General features: G+C 39.5%; 1 protein-coding gene across 3 annotated transcripts in view; it reads right to left on the bottom strand.

Annotated features, from left to right (window-relative positions):
- Positions 1–11046: 11046 nt before the first annotated feature.
- The window catches only part of tcf7l1b (transcription factor 7 like 1b), a 45000-nt gene continuing 33549 nt past the window's right edge, over positions 11047–22497 (bottom strand). Inside the window, exons 5-13 of one of the 3 annotated variants that reach the window (XM_016677718.1) lie at positions 21009–21144; positions 19451–19553; positions 18264–18347; positions 14254–14397; positions 14005–14167; positions 12884–12991; positions 12616–12667; positions 12387–12415; positions 11935–12024 (exon numbers count right to left, since the gene is read on the bottom strand). In XM_016677718.1, coding sequence (XP_016533204.1) covers positions 12396–12415; positions 12616–12667; positions 12884–12991; positions 14005–14167; positions 14254–14397; positions 18264–18347; positions 19451–19553; positions 21009–21144 — 810 coding nt within the window. In that variant the 3' untranslated portion in view covers positions 11935–12024; positions 12387–12395. Of the gene's footprint in view, positions 12025–12386; positions 12416–12615; positions 12668–12883; positions 12992–14004; positions 14168–14253; positions 14398–18263; positions 18348–19450; positions 19554–21008; positions 21145–22497 lie in introns of all 3 variants that reach the window. The other 2 variants (XM_007564036.2, XM_007564044.2) reach the window with 2 other exon arrangements.

Here is a 22497-nt window from a genome sequence, read left to right as displayed (position 1 = left end):
TAAAAATACCACAACTAGTAGCAAAAAGAACAAAAATGTTTGTCTCTTTAATGATATCAAAAGTCTAAAATACTGATTAGACATAATTAGAAAACTATTGAAGGTGTGTATTCCATTACATCTGGTGTGAAACAGCGTTTCAGGAAAGGACAATTCTACCTAAGCTAAACATGGTGGCAGAAGTGCAATGGTTTTGGACTGCTTTAGCACCTGGACAAATTATTGTTACAATAATAAATTCTGCTCTCAACCAGAAAGTTTTGAAAGTCTGTAACCTTAGTCTGTATCCATTCATAATCTCAAGGGGATTATAAAATACTGTGATATGTCACACTGGATGGTTCTAACAAACAAAATGAATGGTGTAGTCAAAGTCTGGACTTTAAATGTTGATGTGTTACCTTTAAAACAATTCTACAAATAAGAGAGTGCCAAAATTCACACACAGCAATGACAAAGACATTGGTAGATTTTGTAACCACTTGATGTCCGTTGTAGCCAACACATTAGGATGAGGATGCAAATTGTTTTCTCCTTAATAGATTAAATAATAATATGAAATCTGCATTTGGATTTAGTTAGGAGGTCCTTGATAAAATTTATACAATGATTTTAAACATGTACAAAAAAGAAAAAACAATAGAAAGTTGTAAAGGGCAAACCATTGTTTACAGCAGTGCATATGGATAAGTTGAACTAAGCTGAAGATCTTTTTTTTTTATCGCGATTATGCACATTATGTTTTAAAATCTACAACTGAAACATTTGCCACGTACTGGAGGACACAGATCTGGGAAATGTAGCCCCTACTGTATCAAACTGACATAGGAATAACAGAAAGTTGGTCATTCTAAGGTAAAAACCCAGAGCATACAGCGTTCATGTTTTTAAATATTTATTTATTTATTTATTTATTTATTTTCATTCAGACGGCTTCCCCCCCTAGAGGGCGCGCCCCATAGTTTGGGAACCTCTGATTTAGACTATGAGGCGGACTGTGTCACAGCATTTCCTAAAAAAGCAATTTGAGCTAGTTGTCATCCTGCCTTAAGTAGTAATGCTTGGTCTCTAGTTTTCTTTTAGCCTCTGTGAATACATGAGGCAATAACATCTCAACTTCTTTGTTTTTTTGTTTTTTTTTTGTTGTTTTTGTTGTTGTTTTTGTTTTCAGACCAACTGAGCTATAAGAAAATGGCAAAACAAAAACCACACTCAGGTGAAGCTGTGAGGTAACTGTCACACTATTAGGAGATGAGGCTTTCTGTCCTGTGCTGTGATTCTAAACCTTAGAGACAAAATGTGTGAACACCAACAATCTCTCAATGGAGTTAAGGTTCAGTGGTTGACAATCCATGTGCAAAAAGGATGTCTCGTGCTCCGTGAACCACCCTTTCACATTTTTTGCCCAGTGAACCCTGGCATTGTCATCTTGGAATAAGCTCATGCCATCAGGGAAGAAAACCCTCCATTGATGAAATGACTTGTATTCAGAGAGTCATCTGACCTCATTCTTTGGCCACATGATGTTGTTGAACCTAAACCTCACCCAACTGAAACAACCTCAGATAGCAGCACCGCCCCGCAGGCTTGTACACAAGACAAGATGGGCGAAATAATATTCGTCTGCATCTCTTCTTGCCCTGAGGCGGGTATATGTGGATTCATCAGACCACATAACCTTCTTCCATTGCTCCAGAGTCCAACCCTTAAACTCCCTTGCAAATATAAAACTTTTTCTGCCTCATCGCTTAGTGGTTTTCTTATGACCACACAGTTGTTTAGTCTCAATCCCTTGAGATCATTATCAATGTGCGTACGGAAATATTCTTACTTTCACTATAAAGATAACGTCGGCTGGCTTGACCGAAGTGAAAAAGTGACCTTAATAACTTGTTGACAAACTATATTTAAATGAGTTTGAGCATACAGGTAGTTCTGGTTGGTAATTATCTGATAATATGGCAGCTTCCTGGGGGATATCCGCATTTCTGGAATTTTCTTATTCAACATGCTTGTTGTCATCTCTCGCTGTACATATTTTTGACCAGCAGCGACATTACGTAGTTTAAAAAAAATAACACCAACCAATGGCTGATATGTTCTGACGCAACCATTGGTTTCTATAACAGTGACTCATATTTCTAAATAAAAGACTAAATAATTTAAACTACACAAACTTTCACTCACCTGCGACCAATAAGCAGAGTATCAAAATAGAAAGCGACAACAAAGCCGTCCGCATTGTGTCCGCTGCGTCCACCACCCGGTGAAATGTAAACCAAATCTGTATAATCTAATCTGTCCAGTCCTATCAACTCAATCCGAAGAGACAAACGAGAGTGAACAGGTTGTAAGATTTACGTCGTGGTTTTGCTTCCGTGTATAAACCGCTTTTCTTCTACTGCTCCACCAAAACAGGAGGAGCTGTTTTCCGCACCCTACTGGTTGAGTGAATGTATTACATGGCAGTAATTTACCATTTATGGTGATTTGGCTAATCATTACCTATTTCACATAACTAGCAACAAAGGGCTTAACAGAACAGAGTGACCGTGTTCTCTCTAGGTGTGTTTACACCTAGATCAGTTTGATTAGGCATTCAGTCATCTGACCAATCACAGCCTCAGAGTGTGACCCTTTATGAGCAGCAAAGATTGGATCCGGTTGCAAGTCCTGCTGTACCTGCAATTTTTATAGTCTAGCAGAGAAATATTACAAATATGATTCAGATTTTTAATTATTTCCATAGACAAGGCTTTTCATACGCAAAACATGTATGTAAGCAATTTGCTAATTGTATTTTCATTTTGGAAAGTGTAGAAACTTATAAAACTGTTTTTTTTTTAAATTATGTTATTTCATAATAACAGAGTATAGTCCAGCTGAGGACGTTTCAGTTGAGTGACAGATGATTACAGGCAAGTGTCCAGGCACTGACAGAGATCAGTAGGTTCTCTCTCTTTGAGACAACTTCCTGTATATCCTGCTGGAAACACAAGAATATGTAATTGAGTGTTGTTAAATTTAAAATACAAAAGGTTACCTGAAAAACCAATTTAAAAATAACAAAATACAACTGCAAGACAACTGTACTTTTCCCACTGAGCCCAGTTGCTCCAAAAAGCATATAAGTGTGGAGGAGCTGCAGAGATCCACAGCTCAGGTGAAATAATTTGTAAACATTACATATATTCATCTGAATTCCTAGTGGCAAGAAGAGCAATGTTGTTGAGTTCCTGTTTGCAGTGTGCCCAACGCAATAATGGCCACACACAGCAAACATGGAAGAATGTGCTCTGCTCAGATGAGACCAAGAACGAAAATTTACAGAACTCAAAAACGGTGGTGACAGAATCATGCTGTGAGGATATTTCCTCTTCAGCAGGGACAGGAAGCTGATAGGTTGATGGGATTGTGAATTGAGCTCAATACAAGAGAATCCTGGAAAACTACTGAATGGTCAGATGAGGAAGTAAAGAAACAAAGTAGCTGTTGACAACTGGGGAGGAGTTTGAATGAAGACAGGCAAATCAGTGGAATGTTGTGCAACTGGATGAGAAACTGAATGGACGAGTTGCAGGAAAATGATAAACAAACAGAGACATTAACACAAAAGGATTTTTGCCAAGCCAAGAGTTAGGCTAACACTGAAACAAAATAAGTACTACTCACTGCGTATTGAAAAACTGGGAGTGAGAAACAAAATGATCCTATACCCAAAAATTATCCAAAATAAGTGCACAACAACAGCATGAGGAAGGGTTTGAACCATGGTACAGTCCTCACTTTTGGTGTTGGTCTGTCAAACAATATCTTATCAAAACACATTGAAGCTTGTGGTTGTAATGTGGCACAACGTTAAAAAGCGCAAGACTTAGAAATACTTTAGCAGGTGTGGTAGACAGCCTACATGATTAATGCTTCAACGGTAACAAGATTAAGATACAACCTTTGGTGAAAGACTGAAAGGATCTAAGCTCCTTAAATCTTTATGGCATACTGAAATGATTATTGGCATACCGAGGCATTAAGACATCCCCTTTCCTGGTAACACTGGTTATAACTGGTTAAAGAGCAGTTTTGGTGGTGTGTGGTCCAAACAAGTATTAGGTGTGCGGAAGGAAGTACATAGCTGTTGCATTTTGTTAAATTTGGTTTGCAAATGTTAAAAGAAACACAAATATTTGAACTAAGTCCAGAGCCAGACATGCTCCTTGTACATCCTCCTTTTGTATATTTGCCCTTCCTTGCTCAGCTGAGCACATAAGGAACAGGATTCAGACTAAACGGACACTGGTGAATTTCCTCCTAAGATACACAGGAAAAACATTTTAAGATAATTCAGGTCTCTGCTGACTGAAGCTGCCTCACATCAAAAGTTTTTTTTTTTTGATAAAGACAGACCTTACATATTATGTACTTTCATTCCACCAAGAAGTTCTTTTTTTTCTCATACAAAATGAAGCAGGTATTTCTCAAAGTAGTTTCAAGAATAGATTTGATCAACTTGCATGTTGAATATTATTTATGCTCTTCTAAATAATCAGTGGGAAAATTCTTTCCATTCACTTCTTCCAAGACTTTCTAGCAATTGCTAAACAGCTGCTTGCAAGTTTCCACTGTTATTTTGACTGGAACCGCAATCTTACCTCCAGTCAGACTAAACATGTTGGTCAAATAAAAGATCACTTTCAACCAAAATCGGAGAGGAGAAGGATTACAGTTGTAGGTGATGATGTGTCACGTCATTAGAGGCATTGCTGATATTTAAAGGTGTTGAGTCTGCACATATACGGTTTGTCAGTCTGAGGAAGAGACCAGGAACCTGAAACATTATTTAATTAACCCCTTAACTGTCACCCCAAAAACACTTAAAACTACGTCAATGAGTCCATGAAGACACTGGTGTCCTGATTGAAAGTGTAATGCAGGATCTTCAGTTAGTGTGGAAATCTACTTTTTAGCTCTGTATGCACTCACTTTCTGCAAAGAAGCAGATTAGCTCAAAATGTGAATAAATAAATAAAACAAAATTTGATCAAAATGTTTTATTCCGTCTGATAAAATGTGTAAAATCAAAGATATTACTTCAAAATTCTAATGAGAACCCTGAGGTAATACTACTACTACTACTACTACTACTACTACTACTACTACTACTACTACTACTACTACTACTACTAATAATAATAATAATAATAATAATAATAATAATAATAATAATAATAATAATAATAANTAATAATAATAATAATAATAATAATAATAATAATAATAATAATAATAATAATAAAACAGGAGATATATTCAATTGATCACTTCTCAGGTTTTACCCCAAACCCATGAAAATTTGTCACTACTGCCATCATGTGGCTGAAAAGTGACATGACGCAAACTGACCTCAAAAACGAAGAGGCTGTGTCAATCTTTGACTCCATCAACAGATGGCAGTATTGATACATGATGCACATTTCAAAACTACCAACAGTTCAGCAGATCACAGAACTCTTGCTAATTAAAAAGGTTCCCCAGCAAGTGCAGCTATATTCTCTGCCAGCCGTGTGTATTTATTTTTTTTTGTATTCTCAGAAATAAAATAGTACTCATTGATCCCTTCACCTCTCCCTGTGATACCCGTAACAGTGCTACGCCTGAGAGTGTGCAGTGGCTTTAGAGAGGAGATAATGATCTAAATGTTAATTGGAGGTGTTTTACATCCCAGCTGGGTGCGGGGGACCTGTGGGTTGTTGTAATGAATATGTTTTAATTGTGGCAGGCTATTTGACATTTGAAAAGTCCAATGATCCCTCTCATTCTTGACACCCATTTGCATTTCCATCTTTAAGGTCAAACGGGTATGAATAATACATTAAGGAGAGTCTTAAGCTCACAGCGAGCCATACCTGTCGTCACAAAGGCACCAGCTGAGTCTTGCTAAGCTCGGTGAATGCTACAGAAACAATCAATTGATATCACTTTAGGAAACCGCATGTGACGCCAGCACCGCATCCTGTTATTAGTGGGACTATAAGGTCATGTAGTCGATAGCAGAAAGAGAATCGAGTCTTTCTGATTACACTCGTGGTTGCTGATCTGAGCAGAGGTCTGCATTAATACGGAGCGACTTTCTATGAGCAGCTTCAGGACATGTGAAATGAAATGGTTAGCCTGGAATAAGTCTGAGATCAAAGCAGAACCTGGGAAGGGAAAAAAAAATTTTAAAAAATGAAAAGCAATCCTGGCAAGAGATTGCTGGACTCTAATGAGCAAAAATTAACATGAATTAAATCTGACCTCGTGCTTACATGGCAGATGTTGAGAGGAGCGGCATCCAGACACATTAAAATAAAAAAAAGAAGATCAACGCAAACCCTGCAGCTGATTTCAGTCATCAAATCAAATCGATCATCATTTAGATTTTACAGGTTCCTCTTCGACATGGAGGTCAGATACACGATGAAGTGCTGCACACGGTGCCTCGCAGGGGTATTTCCTGCATTTACTACGTTACAACCACAAACTTTAATGTATTTTACTGGATTTGTTTTATGGGGTGTACCAGCAACAAACTGGTGCATATTTGTGACATTGATACAAGGATTTTTTTTTTTTAATTGTGGCATCCATTTATATTCACTTCCTTCTATTATGACATCATTAAATTAAATCACCTTTCAGATGTCTACAGTAAAAGGAGTCCATCTGTGTGTAACTCAATCTTTTGTATAAATCCAGCATCACGGAGACCAGTGACCGCAGCAGACAGGCCGGGTAAGAAGTTATCGAGAAATTTCAAACATGGTAAGATTATGAAATGATGCCCCCGGCTACGAAGTTTTCATGTGGAGTGAGTATGAGACACTTACTATAACGCATGGCCGTCCACTTGAGCTAAGAGGGCAAGAAGATAATTAATCACAGAAAACAAGCAAAAGGCTTGTGGAAACTCTGGAGGAGCTGCAGAGATGCGCGTCTCAGAGAGGAGGACAATTAAACAGAAAATCTAACAAAATCAACTTTTATGGAAAAGTGTCAAGAAGACATTATGAGCAAAGAAGTTTTCAACCACATGGTTGCTCAGATGAAACCATTCTGAGTTTTTTTTTTTTTTTTGTTTGTTTGTTTGTTTTGTTTTGACCAAGATGCAAAGTTGACTACAGCAAGCTGTGAAAACTAACATTTCACATCACTCTGAGAACTTCATCCCCACGGTGAAGCATGGCATCATGCTGTACGCATCCAACAGGGACGGAGGAAGCTAGTCAGAGTTTATAAGAACATGAACAGAGCAAGAGAGAGGGCAATCCTGTAAGAAAAGCTGCTAGGGACCTAACATAGACAAAAGATGTTCAAAAAAATACCTCCAAGTTAATAATGTAAAAAAAATAGTTAACAAGTGGTCAAACTACAAAGCAAAACAGATCAAATGATAAATAACACACATTTGGTCAGTTGGTGTTCAGGTTTTTCCCCATTTTTGAAGGCATTTTGTCCAACTCTGTGTGTGGCTCCTCACAGCGTGCAAAAGCCTTTAAACTGTGGTGGAAATTTATTTTTCCACAACCATGAACATACAGAAAAAACTTAAGAAAAAGTTTAGGTTAATGGACATGTTAAAACGACCTAGATCCATATCTAAATACGAATTTGCCACATAAATTGAAATTCAGACATTCAGTCTGATAGTTCAAATAAAAATGCTCACCAATAATTTTAACTGTTTTTATTCATTTATTTATTGCTTTTATTGAAATGCGTGGACAGCTGTTAACAACGTAACCCAAACAACTTCCAGCTGTGACCTCTACGCTAAAGGTGGCTCTGCAAAGACGAGGGGCGCTGGACAGAACGCAACACTTCTCAGACTTTCACTTCACAGGTACGTTTTTCACCGTACATAACAACAGTCTAAAAGTCTGCAACATGGCAAATGGTCACGTAAATAATTTCATGTATGTTTACATAAATACACAATCCTTATGTAAAGTGCATATATATGGAGTAAGAGTTGAAAACAAAACTAAAGGAACAGTCCTGGATGTATGAGGCGGCAGATTTGCTGGCTGTTTTGACACCTTATTACCTGTAATCTTATTGATGGATTGGTGAAAGTGGCTCACGGCAGGCAGCCATGATTTGGGGCTGGAATGATGTAAGGCAGAACGGGGAAAACAAGTAAAGACTTATTATAGCTAATGATTGTTTAAAGCTGAGCAGGACACGGCTGACAGTTTGGTGTCACCACAGGGGGCTCGACAGCAGAAACACATCCTCAGTCTGCCAGTCAACTGGGTGTTTTAGCAGGAGAAGGAGTTAAAATTGTGACGGAGACCACTCTGTTGTAGATTGTTGTAAAAAAAGAAAAAAAAGAAAAAAGAAAAGAAAAACATAAAATGAGTGTGTTTTGTAACCATAACTAACTTCTGTGATGTTTTATATTCTTTCCTGACATTGTAAATGCTGCTTATCAATTATTGCATTGCAGATCATTTCTGTTTTAATATTTTTTTAACGATCTAGTGCAGTATTAACATTTTTAAGAGAAACTGGATTTGGGGTTTTATTTAACTCTACAAATGATCAAAACTAACATAAATAAACCCTCAAAGTAATTTACTGTGAAGTAGATCTGTGCGTGAGTTCAACTTTTTCAACTGGATCATTGAAATAAGACGATTTGTAAGTGGTACTATTCTGGATCGAGATGCATCTACATATGAAAAGCAATCTTCTGTTTAGTGCAGAACTGAATGTTAGAATCAATATTTAGCACATTTTTGACATCTTTCTGTGGACCGCATCTTGATTTAACTTTCAGTGAAGTGGGCGGTGGTAGTTGTCAGTGGGCTCGTCTGGGCCAGCTCCCCTTCTGCTCACACGTAATTGGTCCAACCCTGGCACCAATCATCATCTCCAAAGCCACCAAAAACTGTAACCTACCTTGTGTATTTTTCACTAATTGAAATGCCTAATGAGGTCCCAGGAGTTCCATCCCATTACCTCTGAGTTAATTAAAGCCTCCGCAACGTGCCAAACGGTGAATAAAGATGTTGTAAAAGTGCAGGGAAGGGATGGAGGACCCGAGCAGGGTCTGCTGAGCCTGGGATGGGGCTGACCTGCTTTTTTGTCATTGTTGTGGGATCTTATACGCTAAGATGGAGCAGATGTCTATAATTCTTTTATTTGTATTTATTCTGGGCCCGAGATGTTTGTCACTCTGGGTTCTGGCTCTCATTTTCCAGTGCGGTTGGCCTAATTCTGCTTTATTAAACATTAAAACTCCTCGCCACCCTCAGCAAGGTTTTTATAAGGGAGGTTCTGTTTAGGAGCAAAATGACAGGTGTGAGTGCTTGTGGAGATTTTTCAACGTAAGGCTGTGATAAAGTTAAACTGCTGCTCATTAACTCTGCAACTGCAGTTTTTAGTTCATTATTATTATTAACCTTGGTCACTAGTATGGCAAAATAGATGCAAACGGAGTTTAAGAAACCTTCTTAAAAATAAATGTTTCAGGCAGAGCCGGACTAAGATTCTTTGTGGTTCTGGGCAAAACTGTATTTGATGCCTCATTTTTAAAGACAAACATTGGAATTTTTATTTTTTTATTTTATTTTTTTTTAAGCAAGGTTGAAATATTTAATCTATGTCAGTAACAGTGTCCTTACTTGTAATGGATCAATACTCACAGAATAAGTGTTGAAAGGCTCACAGCTCCTTCCATTTTAGACGTTTTTAGCAATTTAAGACTCAAACTTAAAATGTTTTTACCTGTGGTATTTCATTTGACAGATATTTACATGAAGTTTCAACTGTTTCCAGTCACCTCAACAACTATCAGTACACTTTAAGTCCGGTAAGAGCTTCTGGATCATTACTTCGGCTGCATCAAAAATGCTTTCTTTGTAGACTTTCAGGTCTCAGAGTTTGGAAAAAGTGAGACGGAACAACGTGGAGTCAGGAACAGCATCAAACTGAGATTTATTGTAAGGCGTCTATGAGAAACTATAAATGTTTAATGTGGAATTGTGTCCCACTAACGCAAACACTTTCAGTTTGAATTGCTTTCAATTACAATTAAGCTGGAATATGAGGGTTAGCCTGACTACCTGTTAGCCTTTCGCCAAACTTTTCTACAAACTCACTGCAGAACGACACCTTTTGGCTTCAGGTAAGGAAACGCTTACTAAAAATAACTCAACAACTCAAAAATAAATCAAGTCTATTTTGTTCTTTAGTTCTTTTCCATTCTAAATAAAATAAATGTTTATAGAATCTCAATTAATTTGGGAAACTTGAAACGCGATATTTCGACCTGCGATCATGGTTCCTGCCTTAAGAACAAATTTCCCAAAAAAACTGTAAGGATGAGACTGGACATTTAATCTATTTAAATTCTTTTAAGCTATGTTAGTTTTGGCATCTCTCTCTTTTTCTCCTTTAGCTGTTAGTGTTGTGACCTGAATTTCAACAGTGCATCACTGCATTGTCCTTTATGTAGTTTTTTTCAAAAGTCATTAAACATGATCTGTTTTTGCTGATGTGAGATAAAAAATTCAATTCCATTTTATCTATGCTTTTATGTACCTTAAACTGTAAATGTAAACTTTTCTTATATTTGATGAATGTTACTTTTTTTTACTCTTAATATGTGATATATCTTATTGTAGTCAACATAAAAATTACATTTATGTCACTGGAGTTTCCTCTTATAGTTAAAATAGCTAGGCTAGGCAGCTTTGCTCTTATTTTAGAGTGTTTCATTGCTTTTTAATACAAGGTGCCATGTGTTTTACTTCTGTACAATATTCATGTTAACTGTGTATATTTCGATTGGCTATCCTTGTAAAGCGCTGTGGGTGCTATATAAAGAGTCTGATTGCTAGATTGAGGCTTGTTTCTAATAAACATAACTGCAAATATAAAGTTCAGAGCTATAAGAAGTCATGTGCTCTTGGGGGCCCCCTACTGGCTTCAGGCCCTGCACAGCAGCTCACTTTGCTTGTGCCTTGGGCTAGTTCTGGTACAAAGACAAACAGAGACATTTTCTTTAAGAAACCATTTCAAATGTTTATTTAACATGTCAAAGAAGGGGAACACACTCGTGAATTGAGAAAAAAAAGGGCTTGCAATTATTGGCCAGGTCTAGAACTGAAAACTTCATACTAACATTAATTAGGTTTTGGCTAAAAAGAAAATGTTTTTGTCTCCTTTTTGCTTTTATAAAGAAACTTTATGTACATTGGTTCTTTTATACAAGAGGTTCATTGGATAAATGCATCAATGAAAACAAAACAAACAAACAAACAAACAAACAAACAAACAAACAAAAAGAACCCAGTTCTGCAGTAAACTTTACAAAAAATACATTTTGTTTTCATTGAGAGATGTAGAAAAGGAGGCGGTCAAATATTGACCAATAATATTTCTTCCTTTTCATCATTTAGAAAAAAAGTTGTTCTAATACCTATTCTTAAAGGAAAGCAATATACAGCACAAGTAATTAAAAGAAAAGAAAACACATTTTTCAAATTCATTCGGTTGGTTTGGTGACCAGGGAGAGCGGCTGCGACTGGAACAGGGAATGATGGGAGTGGAGGGCCGCCTGATGGAAGGGGGACGGCGGGGAGAGCATGGAGGGGTGCAGGGAGGTGAAAGGGATTGGCCGGGTGAGGATGGGTGTGCTCGACTGGCTTCCCAAAGTACCGACGGGGATGGCGATGGAGGGCTGGGAGGAGGAGGAGGAGGAGGAGGAAGAAGAGGAAGAGGAGGATGAGGAGGATGCAGAGCCAGAGGCCTTCCCGGGTACAGAGAAGTGGTGGTGCATTCGTCCCTCCGGCTTGGTGGTGAGCGACAGCGGCTGAGCCTGTTCGGAGTGAGTGGGAGCCGGGGCGGCGGGGGAGGCGAGGGCGGCGGAGGGCGTGGCCGGCGAGTCCAGCATGCTCCCGTGAGACGACGCCGGGCTGTCGCACATCTTTTCTGAGGGCAAGTACTGCACGCACTGTTTCTTGCTCCTTATTGAGAAGTCTGCGACGCGAGGAAACAAAGCAGATTGAGAGAAACCCAAATTATCAACCTCGTGCATTTCACGTCCCACAAGGCCGCCGCCGACTGAAGCAAATGAGTAATTGTTTAAAAAAACAACAAAAAAAAAACAAACAAGATGTGAAATTTTTGAAACGTGACACTTCTCAAATCAACCGGTCACCACATCACAACGAGGCGAGCAAAAGAGGATGTTACGGCTCATTCAGATGGTATGCTTGTATGATTTAAAAAAAGGAACATGACACAAAATGTACGGGAAAAAAAAAAAAAGTGCACTGAGGGGTGTAGGACTTATGCTTGTTATTTCTGGCCATTTACAGTTGCTGTGCTATGAAACATACCTGCCACTATTAGCACTGAACCTCATAAGCTGCTTGTCAAAGCATAAAAGCAGGAGAAATGTTAGTAAGTGCAACGAAATAAACGAAAATAAACGAACTGATGTTCCGTTTCAGGTCAAATGTGAAGTTTTGCTGCATTACAAATGGAGAACCAGATCCCCTCTCGATTGTTTGGCAAGAAAAGAAAGAAAACAAACACAGGCAGTCAGGAAGAAGAAAGGCCTCTTACCCTCTGGTTTTGAGTCTGGCTTGTTCTCTCTCTTCCTCTTTTTCCGCTTTCCCTGCGCAGATACAACAATGCTGTTAAAAACTGTTTCTCGCAGCGGAAGTAAAACCACCTCAACAACTTTGGTTCACGAGATCAAAAGTGCACGCGCTAAAATTAACCAACACAGTCATACCCGCCTGAAACTGGCAGGACGTGCACTCATTTTGATACCTTCTCCTACTCGAGCGAGATCAGATGTGGGGGGAGGAGGGGTAGATGCGTTACTCACGTAGTTGTCCCGTGCCGACCAGCCGGGATAGAGCTGCGAGTGCAGTTGCCTTTCCTTCCTGGCCAGCTCGTAGTATTTGGCCTGCTCCTCTCTGGACAGCGAGTGCCACTGCAGACAGAGGGTTGTCAAACACACATGCACACACTCGTGAGTAAGGTGGCGGGAGCGAAGGGAACGGATCGAACGCATTGAGCGTTTTTATCGCAGTGTACTCCTAATTGACCGTTTATAGACAAATTAGCACATTAGTTAAATTATGTGTAATAATTGATACAGGTGGGGAATATTGAGCGCGTAACGAAAAAGGCAAGAAATCCACAATAATCATAGTGAACCAAACTGGTGGCCTATTCAAAGGGTTTTTTTATTGTCAGTGCATTGCGATATGTAAAAGACTCTCAAGACTTTCTCAACCGTACTGCTAGAACACACGCTAAATCACAACCAGTGCACAAGACTCCACTGCTGAAGGTAAAGGATTTTTTTTAAAACAAGTAACTTTATTGGAAACTAACATAAGGTAATACAGTTATTATCTTCTAGCTAAATATATATGAAATGCAATTTAAATACAGGTTAAATAGATGAGAAGGAGGAAAGGAAATTACAGAAAAGTCTCAGTTTTAATACCCCGTTAGCACGTTGATTTCTTAGCACTTTTCCTCCTCGCTCCTGACCCAACAAATTTAAGTGGATGACATATTGAGAGGTTCGACCAGCAAGAAAATGCAGTTCAATTAATTATGAAATGGTGCTGAGGTTTGTTTTAAAGAACATTTGTACAACTAAATGTAGCACTGTGATTTATTTAATTAGATATAGCTGGAAAAGTCATGTTTGGCGAAGAAAAGGCACAGCAGATCAACGTAAAAACGCGCGGCGGGACCGTCATGCTGTGGGCCTACTGTTGGACGTGTGGTCCTGACTAGACATTTTATGGATTTATTAGTTTTCATCTCTTCATAAGTGTGGATTACTTAGTTAGTTACTGATTCCGGTGGGAGTTCCATGTAAATAGCCCCATTAGAAACATAGTTAGGGCGAAAAAAAAACGTCAACATGTTAGATATGCGTTTCCCCACATTCAAATCAACATTCACGTCGACGCCGGTGCTTCTTACCCGTCTCCCAAGGATCTGGTTAATCGCAGCGCTCTCTTTCAGAGTGCACTCTGCGACTACCTTGGCCCTCATCTCCTTCATGTACAGCATGAAAGCGTTGAGCGGCTTCTTGATGTGAGGCTTCTTATCCTCCTCTTTCTTGGAAGGAACGGGAGACTTCCTGCTGGTCGAAAACAATACAGAGATTCTGTCGGTGACGTCTGAACGCCGGGGCGGCACTGCTTGCGTTCTGCGTTTATTTGCTCTCACGCGTGCATGGAGGGGCTGATGTTGTCGCCGCTGGGTTCCTGCTTGATGGCCGGAGACACGATGGCAGGATGGGGGATGCCGGTCTGGTGGAGGCTGTGCGGAGGAGGGGTCACCATGTGAGGGGAGAAACGGCTGGACACCAAGCTGGGAAGGCGAAAGGAGGCAACATTTTTAACAGCCGGGCTTTAACAGGGAGCCTCTGTCGACTTGACGAGAAAAGGTTCGCCTCGTTTGGCAGATTACGGCGCTGTCTTGCCCTCTGGGTAAATTTACGGAGCCCGCTGCCTCTGTCTAGACTAAATTCATACACACAAAGAGTACCTTACTTTCTCTCTCTGTCCCTCTTTTTTTTTTTTGTTCAAATAAAGACTTCTTCAAAAGCCCTTTTATTCACCAACGGCTGAAGGAAAGTGGAGTGTGGTGTTACCATAGTGACGGCATGGCCGTGACACCTGAAACCTTTCTCCTCACCACCTTCCAGACCACGGAGAGTGTTCAGAAAGCCTTCTGCACACAACTCCTTTACAAAGTGGCCCTCTCCATTTCCAGTTGTTAGTGCAAAGGAGCACTGCGTTTGAGAAAAGGTAACATTCAGCTCCACGAGCCTGGATCGTAGTCACACAAATTTAAATTAACGTCTCGATGCCATTTAGTGAGCGAACGGGCTGAGCAACAAACAAGCTCCTCCTCCAGTTTAATTAAACAGATTTTTTTTTTTTTTTTTTTTTTTTTGTTCCAATGCCAAAGTCTTTGTGACTTTGAAAGGTCAACAGCGTGGCTAGATCTGTTTAAAAAAAGAAAAAAAGAGATGAACCATGAAATCAGAGCGTTTCCTGCTTGCGCAGTGTCATCAACTAAAAACCGTGACAAAATATTCTGTCAACTTTCTATTTTCACGTTGAAAAACTAGGTAATTGGGGGAATTAGCCAGAATATATCAGTGTCAAAGGAAAAAAAAAAAAATCACGGAAAAATGACTCAGCCAAAATGTAGATAGTCAAAATGACTGAAATGACTTCAGATGACTAAAATGCGATTAAAACTAATATTATAGCCAAAAACTCAAAATGTGCTGTCATACTGGGTATGACAAGCCTAAAAAATGACCAGTTGATCAGAAAATTACAGTACAATTAGTGAATAAATAATACCAGGTTAGGCTAACATCATTTGCTTTCAGTGTGGAAGAAAGCTGAGTAGAGAAACCTCAGAGCAAGCTATCATCAGTATGAGTGGAGTGTGTAAAAATGAAATCAGAGGAAATGGAACAAAATAGGCTATTTAAAAGGAAACGGAGCTGAGCATAAAATGGCTCTTTTTTTTTTACTTTGTTGAACTTTCTAACCGCTTTTAATGAAAATGACAGATTTGTGGAAATCCCAGAGTTAAGGGACAGAAACGGTCTCAAACAAAAACGGCAGTTTTTAGTCACAAATGCTAAAAGAAAATCTGTGAAAGAGCTTAAAATGACTGGAGCAAAGCAGCAGTGAGTTCATTTATGGTTCCTGCTCCTAAAATATACAGCAAATGATGGTTCACAGCAGAAAGGCTTGAAAAAAAAAAAAAAAAGTTCTGAAATGAGAAAACATGAAAGTTGACCGAATCTGCTGAAACCTCTATCAGCACATTGAAGTCTTTTAAAACTGGAGGAACGGGAAACCTGCCACAAAAGAATGATCAATGCACCTCGAGGAAAAATCGAAGAAGAAGCCGAGCGCATTTGTCGATACATCTGCCTGTCTGGTGTCTCTTGTTGCGGACACAAAGGGAAGTTCACTGGTAGAAAGAAGTGAAAGCTTCAGGTTAGCCGAGTCAACCGGCAGATATAAACCCTGCTGAGCTGCATTTTAAGAGGGAGATCTGATGCAGAAACACTCCCTACCAAACACAAATTAGGGAATCACAGGAGAACAATGCAGACATTTGTTGACGTCACTGTGTTTCAGGGCCGATGCAGCTGGATGCAGGTCAGTGGTTTGAAACTAAACATTACGTACTTAGTTAACATATTTTTACTGTAATGTGTCAGAAGAGCTTCAATTTGTCCATTGTTCGAATGAATAATCTGGGTTGGGTAAGTAAAAATGCTCATTTTTTGTGTCATGATCATCTTATGTCAAACCCAAATGTTTGTGTGGAGTAGAACTGAAAGAAAATAGGTGCTTTATTTATGCTAAATAATGCTCCACTTTTTAAGTATCAAAGAACAAACCAAGTCAATTGTTAAATCAGCAGAGAGAATTTATTTATTTTTTTATTCTAACCTCCTTGTGAGAATGGACCAATCAAATCATCCTAAAGTTTTTAAAGTCACTTTTAGATCTCAAAGCCACTACAACTTTCTTTTTTTTTCCCCCACTACAACTTCTCTATGTCCCCCTGCTCCAAGTCATTTTAATGAGTTGCCAGAGAACGTCCATGCATCGCCTCACCTGCTGCTGCTGCTGCTGCACACTGCCAGACAGCTGGCAGTAGAAAGGCATGCATGTATCTTATTTCTCCATAACTTACGACAGAGGCAAATTTGGCTGCTTGAAAATATTTCTGGTCACGTAAAGCTTGGATGGCGGAAACTATAACAATACCACCCATCTCACATACACTGATCTCACATACACTGAGCAGCATCTCTGTTGAAGAAGAGAATCTGTCTGTAGAAGAGAAGGAAGTTTATTAACCTATTAACCAGCTAATACAGGCTTTTTGCAACTTTTACTCTACAAAGATCACAGGGGCGAAACGGCACAATGTTCTGCGGAATAGGCACTTTTACTTGTAAACTATTACTATTTCTCAATTAAGTGTGTGCATCCAAATTAAAGGAACCACCATCAGCAGCAGCAATGATGTTTTTTTAAAAGATAAAAGCAGGACCTCCTCATAGAGTTTTTGGAGGGATACTGTGGTACGTTGACTTTTTTTACACCAGATTTCAGTTAGAATTTTTACAAATATATTACCATACAAAACATCTTTGAAATACTATACTTATAAAAAAATTTCAATAATAATAGGAATTTGTTTTCCTAATAAAATTCATAAATAAATTCATAAATAAATTCATAAATAAATTCCGACAACATTTGATTTATTTCCAAGTTGGAGCTACGCTACATGGACGTGTGATGCAGCAGTAGAAAAGGTGAACCTAAAGCATTTGTCTGCACCATCACTTTCATAACGCGTGGTGAACGTTGTGAGTATATATCTGGATAGAGATGCACAAGCTATTGATCACAGAGAGCCCTCTGAATATTTCATCTCATACTAACATCGGAAGCCTCGTAACAAATCTTTCCAATTTTGACAGAGAGCCTGAGAGTTTAGTCTGATGGGACATGTGGGTTCAGATAAGCTTTGATTTGTCCTAATCGATTCCCAGCCCTTTCATCTCTGCTTTACCAGTGTGTGCATGTGAGTGTGTGCGCATGTGTGTGAGTGTGTGTGTGCGTGACTGTGTGTGAAGTGGCTCAGAACACCGGCCTGACCACAGAAGTTTAGCTCAGAAAAAAGAAGACAGGAGAGGAGCGTGTGTGTGTGTGTGTGTGAGTGTGTGTGAAGTGGCTCAGAACACCGGCCTGACCACAGAAGTTTAGCTCAGAAAAAAGAAGACAGGAGAGGAGCGCTGAATGCCAATAATGTGCTCACTCTGTTTAAGAAGCTGAGCCTGCCTCTCAGAGTTATAGCTCCCATCCCTCTGTGGACCCGACACCAGAGCCTGCTCCTGATCTGACAACGTCTTATCCAAGTAGGAGAATGTTATTTAGTGTTGCTTTACATCCCAAATGTATGCGGCTGAGACTCATCGAGCCGCCTCTCTTCTAAATAGCACGTTCTCCGACGAGCTTACGGCGTGAACAATGTGACTTTAAGGCTACACTCTTTTGTTACAGTCTGGCAAAGAGAGCAGGGGGAAAAGTGATTACAGCATGTCACAGAAGCAGCACATATTAGATGTCCCCCCCCGCCCCTTGGGAAGGTGGTCGTGTTGCCGAACATGATCCACTCACCTGGACATGGACGCATTCATGGCCAACGTCGGATAGGGGTGACGGAATCCCCCCGGAGGGATGGAGTACATGGGCTGGCCCTGCCTGCAAGACAAGAATCAGGGAGAGAGTGAGCGAAAGAAAAAGAAAGAAAAAAAAAAAAAAGCTCCGGTGTGAGGTGGATCAAACGCAGCTGACAGCTAACCCAGCAGCACTAATCCTGCTCTCATCAACTCAAATCCCCGGCTCGCGGAGCGGGACCGTTGCAATCGATTAGCAGAACCGTAGGAAAACCCGTAAATGTTTAGAGATTCCGCCAGATATTTTCATTATCATATGGTGCAACTGGACTTGAGCGATGTCACATTAAATTTGGGTGCGCAGCACTGATTGAACTGTTGTAAATTAGGAAGCAGTGCACATTCATAAAGAAAAATCCTAAAGGGAGACACGATACTTTGTCAAAACGTTTCAACATGCTGGTGTAATTTTGAAGTAGCCTGAAAAACAAAATGTTTAGAAAGTCTTCTAATGAAAAATAAAAAAACAAGAAACATCAAAGCAGAGCAGATGACAGTTTTCAGCTTGATTCCCCTAAACGACTGGAACCTCAATAATATAACAAAGTGCTACCAGGTAACCATGGGAACAACATCCTTTGGTATGGACGCTTTTACTGAGTGAGAAAAATTCAAAGCTAGTTTTTCCAGCAAGAGCAACATGTTTAAATGAAATCAGAGGAAGGACACAAATACAAGAAGGTACTTAAAGGGATACATTATCGAGGTTGCAAGAGAGAGCAAGGATTACAGGAAGGCTCCACAATGTACAAGAAATCTGCTCTTTTATGCGTCTGATCATCCAACCTCTCTGTCATGAAATATTCTGTATTTCAAAGTAACTACAGCCTTTTGGAAATGTATATTCTCAGAAACATACCCAATAATACTATTGATGCTAATTGCTAATATCGCTCAACTCCATGTCAAAGACGGTTTGAATTATAATCACTTTGTCTTTGGTCTGATATGACTGCTCCCTCACATAGGTGTCATAATGTCATCTCTGCAAATACAGATGTTTATCGGCTACTCAGGACATAAAGGTACCAAAGCAGATCTTAAAGAGAAGTAGCGGATCGGTCAAAATCTGCACCTTTGTGTTCCTAGTATGCATATGTGTTATAGTTTATAATATAGGACACTCACTGTTGCATGAACCAGCTGAGAGGATGTGCAATCGAGCCGACAGCACCAGGAGACAGAGGGTAGTACGGAGAGAGTTCTGATGGATGAGGTGTTCGAGGAATACCTGCAGGGACAAAAAAAGAAGAAGAAATTATAAAACCACATTGCACGTGTGTTCTGGTAATATCACTCTACATGTTTCTATTATGGTAATACCTGACATTTCATATTCAGTCGAGACATCTGCTATATCCAAATGAAATTCACAGATATGTACGCAGCACAAACAAATACATGCTGCTTTTAATCAATAAAATTTGAACACAATGGCTATATTTTCATGTTCTGCACTACACTGCTGACGCAAATATAGAAGATGAATGAAGTGAGTTTCATTCATGTTCTTGCTTACAAGATGGTGCGCGGGCTGACTGATAAGTCCCACCCAAGTCAAGTCCACGTACATTGTGGTTTTCCCACAGCTTTGGATGGGTGTTTTTCTAATTTACGCATATCCACCCAGCACTGTTTCCGATCCGTACCAAACCTGTGGGAACAAACCCTAAACAAGCAACCATGTTCGTAAAGAAAAAGATGTCCTGAGTCGTTAATAAACGGACCTAAAACAACTCTGCATTGTGAAGCTGCACAGTGTGTAGGCAGATGCAGTGGAAACTCTGGGAGGATATAATAGTGGGATTAAGATGTATACATGTCTAAATAATGGGAATAAGATCAGCCCACTCAACAGAGCCTAATTCAATCATTGCTTACACTGACTATCCAGCCTTATTTTATGCTCAAAATGGCAGAGCCTTCATTGGGTTAATACTGGAATATTGCTGTGACTGTAGCAAGTGTCTGCTTCTAAAACCACCACAACATGAAGCTACAAGGCTCAGGAAAGACCTTCATTCAATAAACACAACATTACAGCTTTGATTGGCATTTTAACTTAAGCCGGAAAATTAAAAACCTGGGATTTTTTATTTAATGTTCTTGTGAAAAGTTACAAATAGTTGAGATGCTACCTGCAGTGGATAACTCTCATAGTAGCTACGTCTCTAATATTAATGCAAATGAAGGTACTCGGTGCTGGAGGTTAAAGATAAAGGCTAATCTAAATTAATCTAAACTAAATGTTCCCTTAATTTGTATTATCTCAAAAAAACAAACATTTGATCTTGTGAGAACTGTCATAACACTTATTGCAAAGACTTTTTATGAACCTTTAAACTATTTTCACATTAGCAAAGGAGAGTTATTTTCACTAAAACCAATGATTATTTATACAGGAAATTGAGGTAGGAGGTGGTGCACCAACAATCACCTTCCTGTCTGAAACACATGCTGCTAATGGAGCACTGTAAAGGTTTTGGATCAGAGTAGCACTCAGATTAGCCATTAGCTTCAGCCTCCAGCACCACTTATACTCAGTTTATATAGTAGATGATAACGCTACAAATGTTACGTAAAGCAGGTTGCATCATGAGCAGTTCTCCTGGCGTATAACTTTGAAAACAAACATCCCTTTAAAAATCATGAACTTGAAGTCCACGGCACGAGGCGACGACCTTACCTGTCTTTGGATCGAGGATCTCAGGTGAGAGGTGTGACGGAGGCGTCCCGGGAGAGAAGTGTTCATTGCTGTAGGTGATGAGGGGCGTCAGCGGGTGGACGTGGTGGGCATGCTGTACCACGGGAACTTTATTGGACTGCAACAGGAGACGCAAACACAGAAATGTAAGCAACACGCATCTCACCAGGCAAAAGCCAGTACCCAAGGTATGCTAAAGTTTTGAAAGAAAAAAAAAATGTCCTTCCTATTATTTCTATGGCTTGAAATGCTTTCAAGGAGATGCCAGGAAAGACACCGGAGGTTTCTTTGACTGCATGGAGCACATAAGTGTAGAAAAGCCCTTTAATGCCCGTCTCCACCTGTTGCATTTCAGCTGGCTTAGAAACAGCTACAACACTTTTTCCCCTTTAATTCTTCCTCAGGGAAAATAGATCGAAGCATTTTCAGTCCCAAAAAAACGTTTTATTTAATTTGTGGGAAAAATAATCAGGAGCGCCTTCCATGGTTTTTATTAAGCTACCGTTTTAAAACTACGAGCACCACAACTAATTTACCACTTAACATGAACATGCCATGCTCGTGTTGTTTTCTTAAAAAAGCGGAAAGATAAAAATGTTTTATATTCTGTATATCTGATTGGAGGTCAGAGCTACAAAGTGCTGCCCCTTCCCCACCTGTTGCTGTACACTGCATACTAGCTGAAAGCTCCAACGTGGCAAGCAGAAGCTGGTTAAGACTTGTGTGTTACTAAAGAAGTGAATGGGAGGCGTGTTTAATTTTACTGCACAATATGAAACACCTGAAACTAACCTACGCTTTTGCTTAAATCTATGTCACAAAATCAAAATAATAGTGCAATACAAATGCATTTCCATAGCAATATTAAGCACAAAAGTAACTCAAAGTGGATAAAAAGCATCATATAAAATATTCTAATTAAAAATATTAGATATCACTAAATGACAACATAAACATTTGATTGAAATTGTTAATAAAGCTGGATCAAAGGCAATTAGATCAAGTAATACAATTTTGATCGAGTTACTTATTACCATGATACTGTGAAGCTGGGACATTTCTACTTAACAACGTCAGACCATAAGGATCTCAAAGTGCCTCACGGCTGCTTCTCGCATGCAGCATTCAGATGCAACCTTCGCACAGAAAGACACGTTTTATTTTAATTTGAGCCCCCTTTTGTTTTGCTGTTTTATATGTGAAAAATAAAAAAAAGGGATAGCATGCCTGTAACTGTAACAAACAAAAGAAACGCGCAGATTGAATGGGACATCGCTTTTAAATGCCTCCCTTGGTAAACATCACAGTTTATGCGTGTGACTGGCCCTGTGATGCAATCTGGCCCGGCACCAAGGAGCATTAAAAAGCCTCGCAGACACATGCCAGGATCATTACGGTCATTTAGTTGAGGAGAGAACTGTTTGTTCAGTCCAAACAACGGTGCCACCGAGTCAGAAAAGTTGCACCAGCC

Source organism: Poecilia formosa, unplaced genomic scaffold (assembly GCF_000485575.1).
Source record: "Poecilia formosa unplaced genomic scaffold, Poecilia_formosa-5.1.2 Scaffold5, whole genome shotgun sequence".
NCBI lineage: Eukaryota > Metazoa > Chordata > Actinopteri > Cyprinodontiformes > Poeciliidae > Poecilia > Poecilia formosa.
Note: the sequence above shows the minus strand (reverse complement) of the source record. Positions and strands in the feature narration are given on the sequence as shown.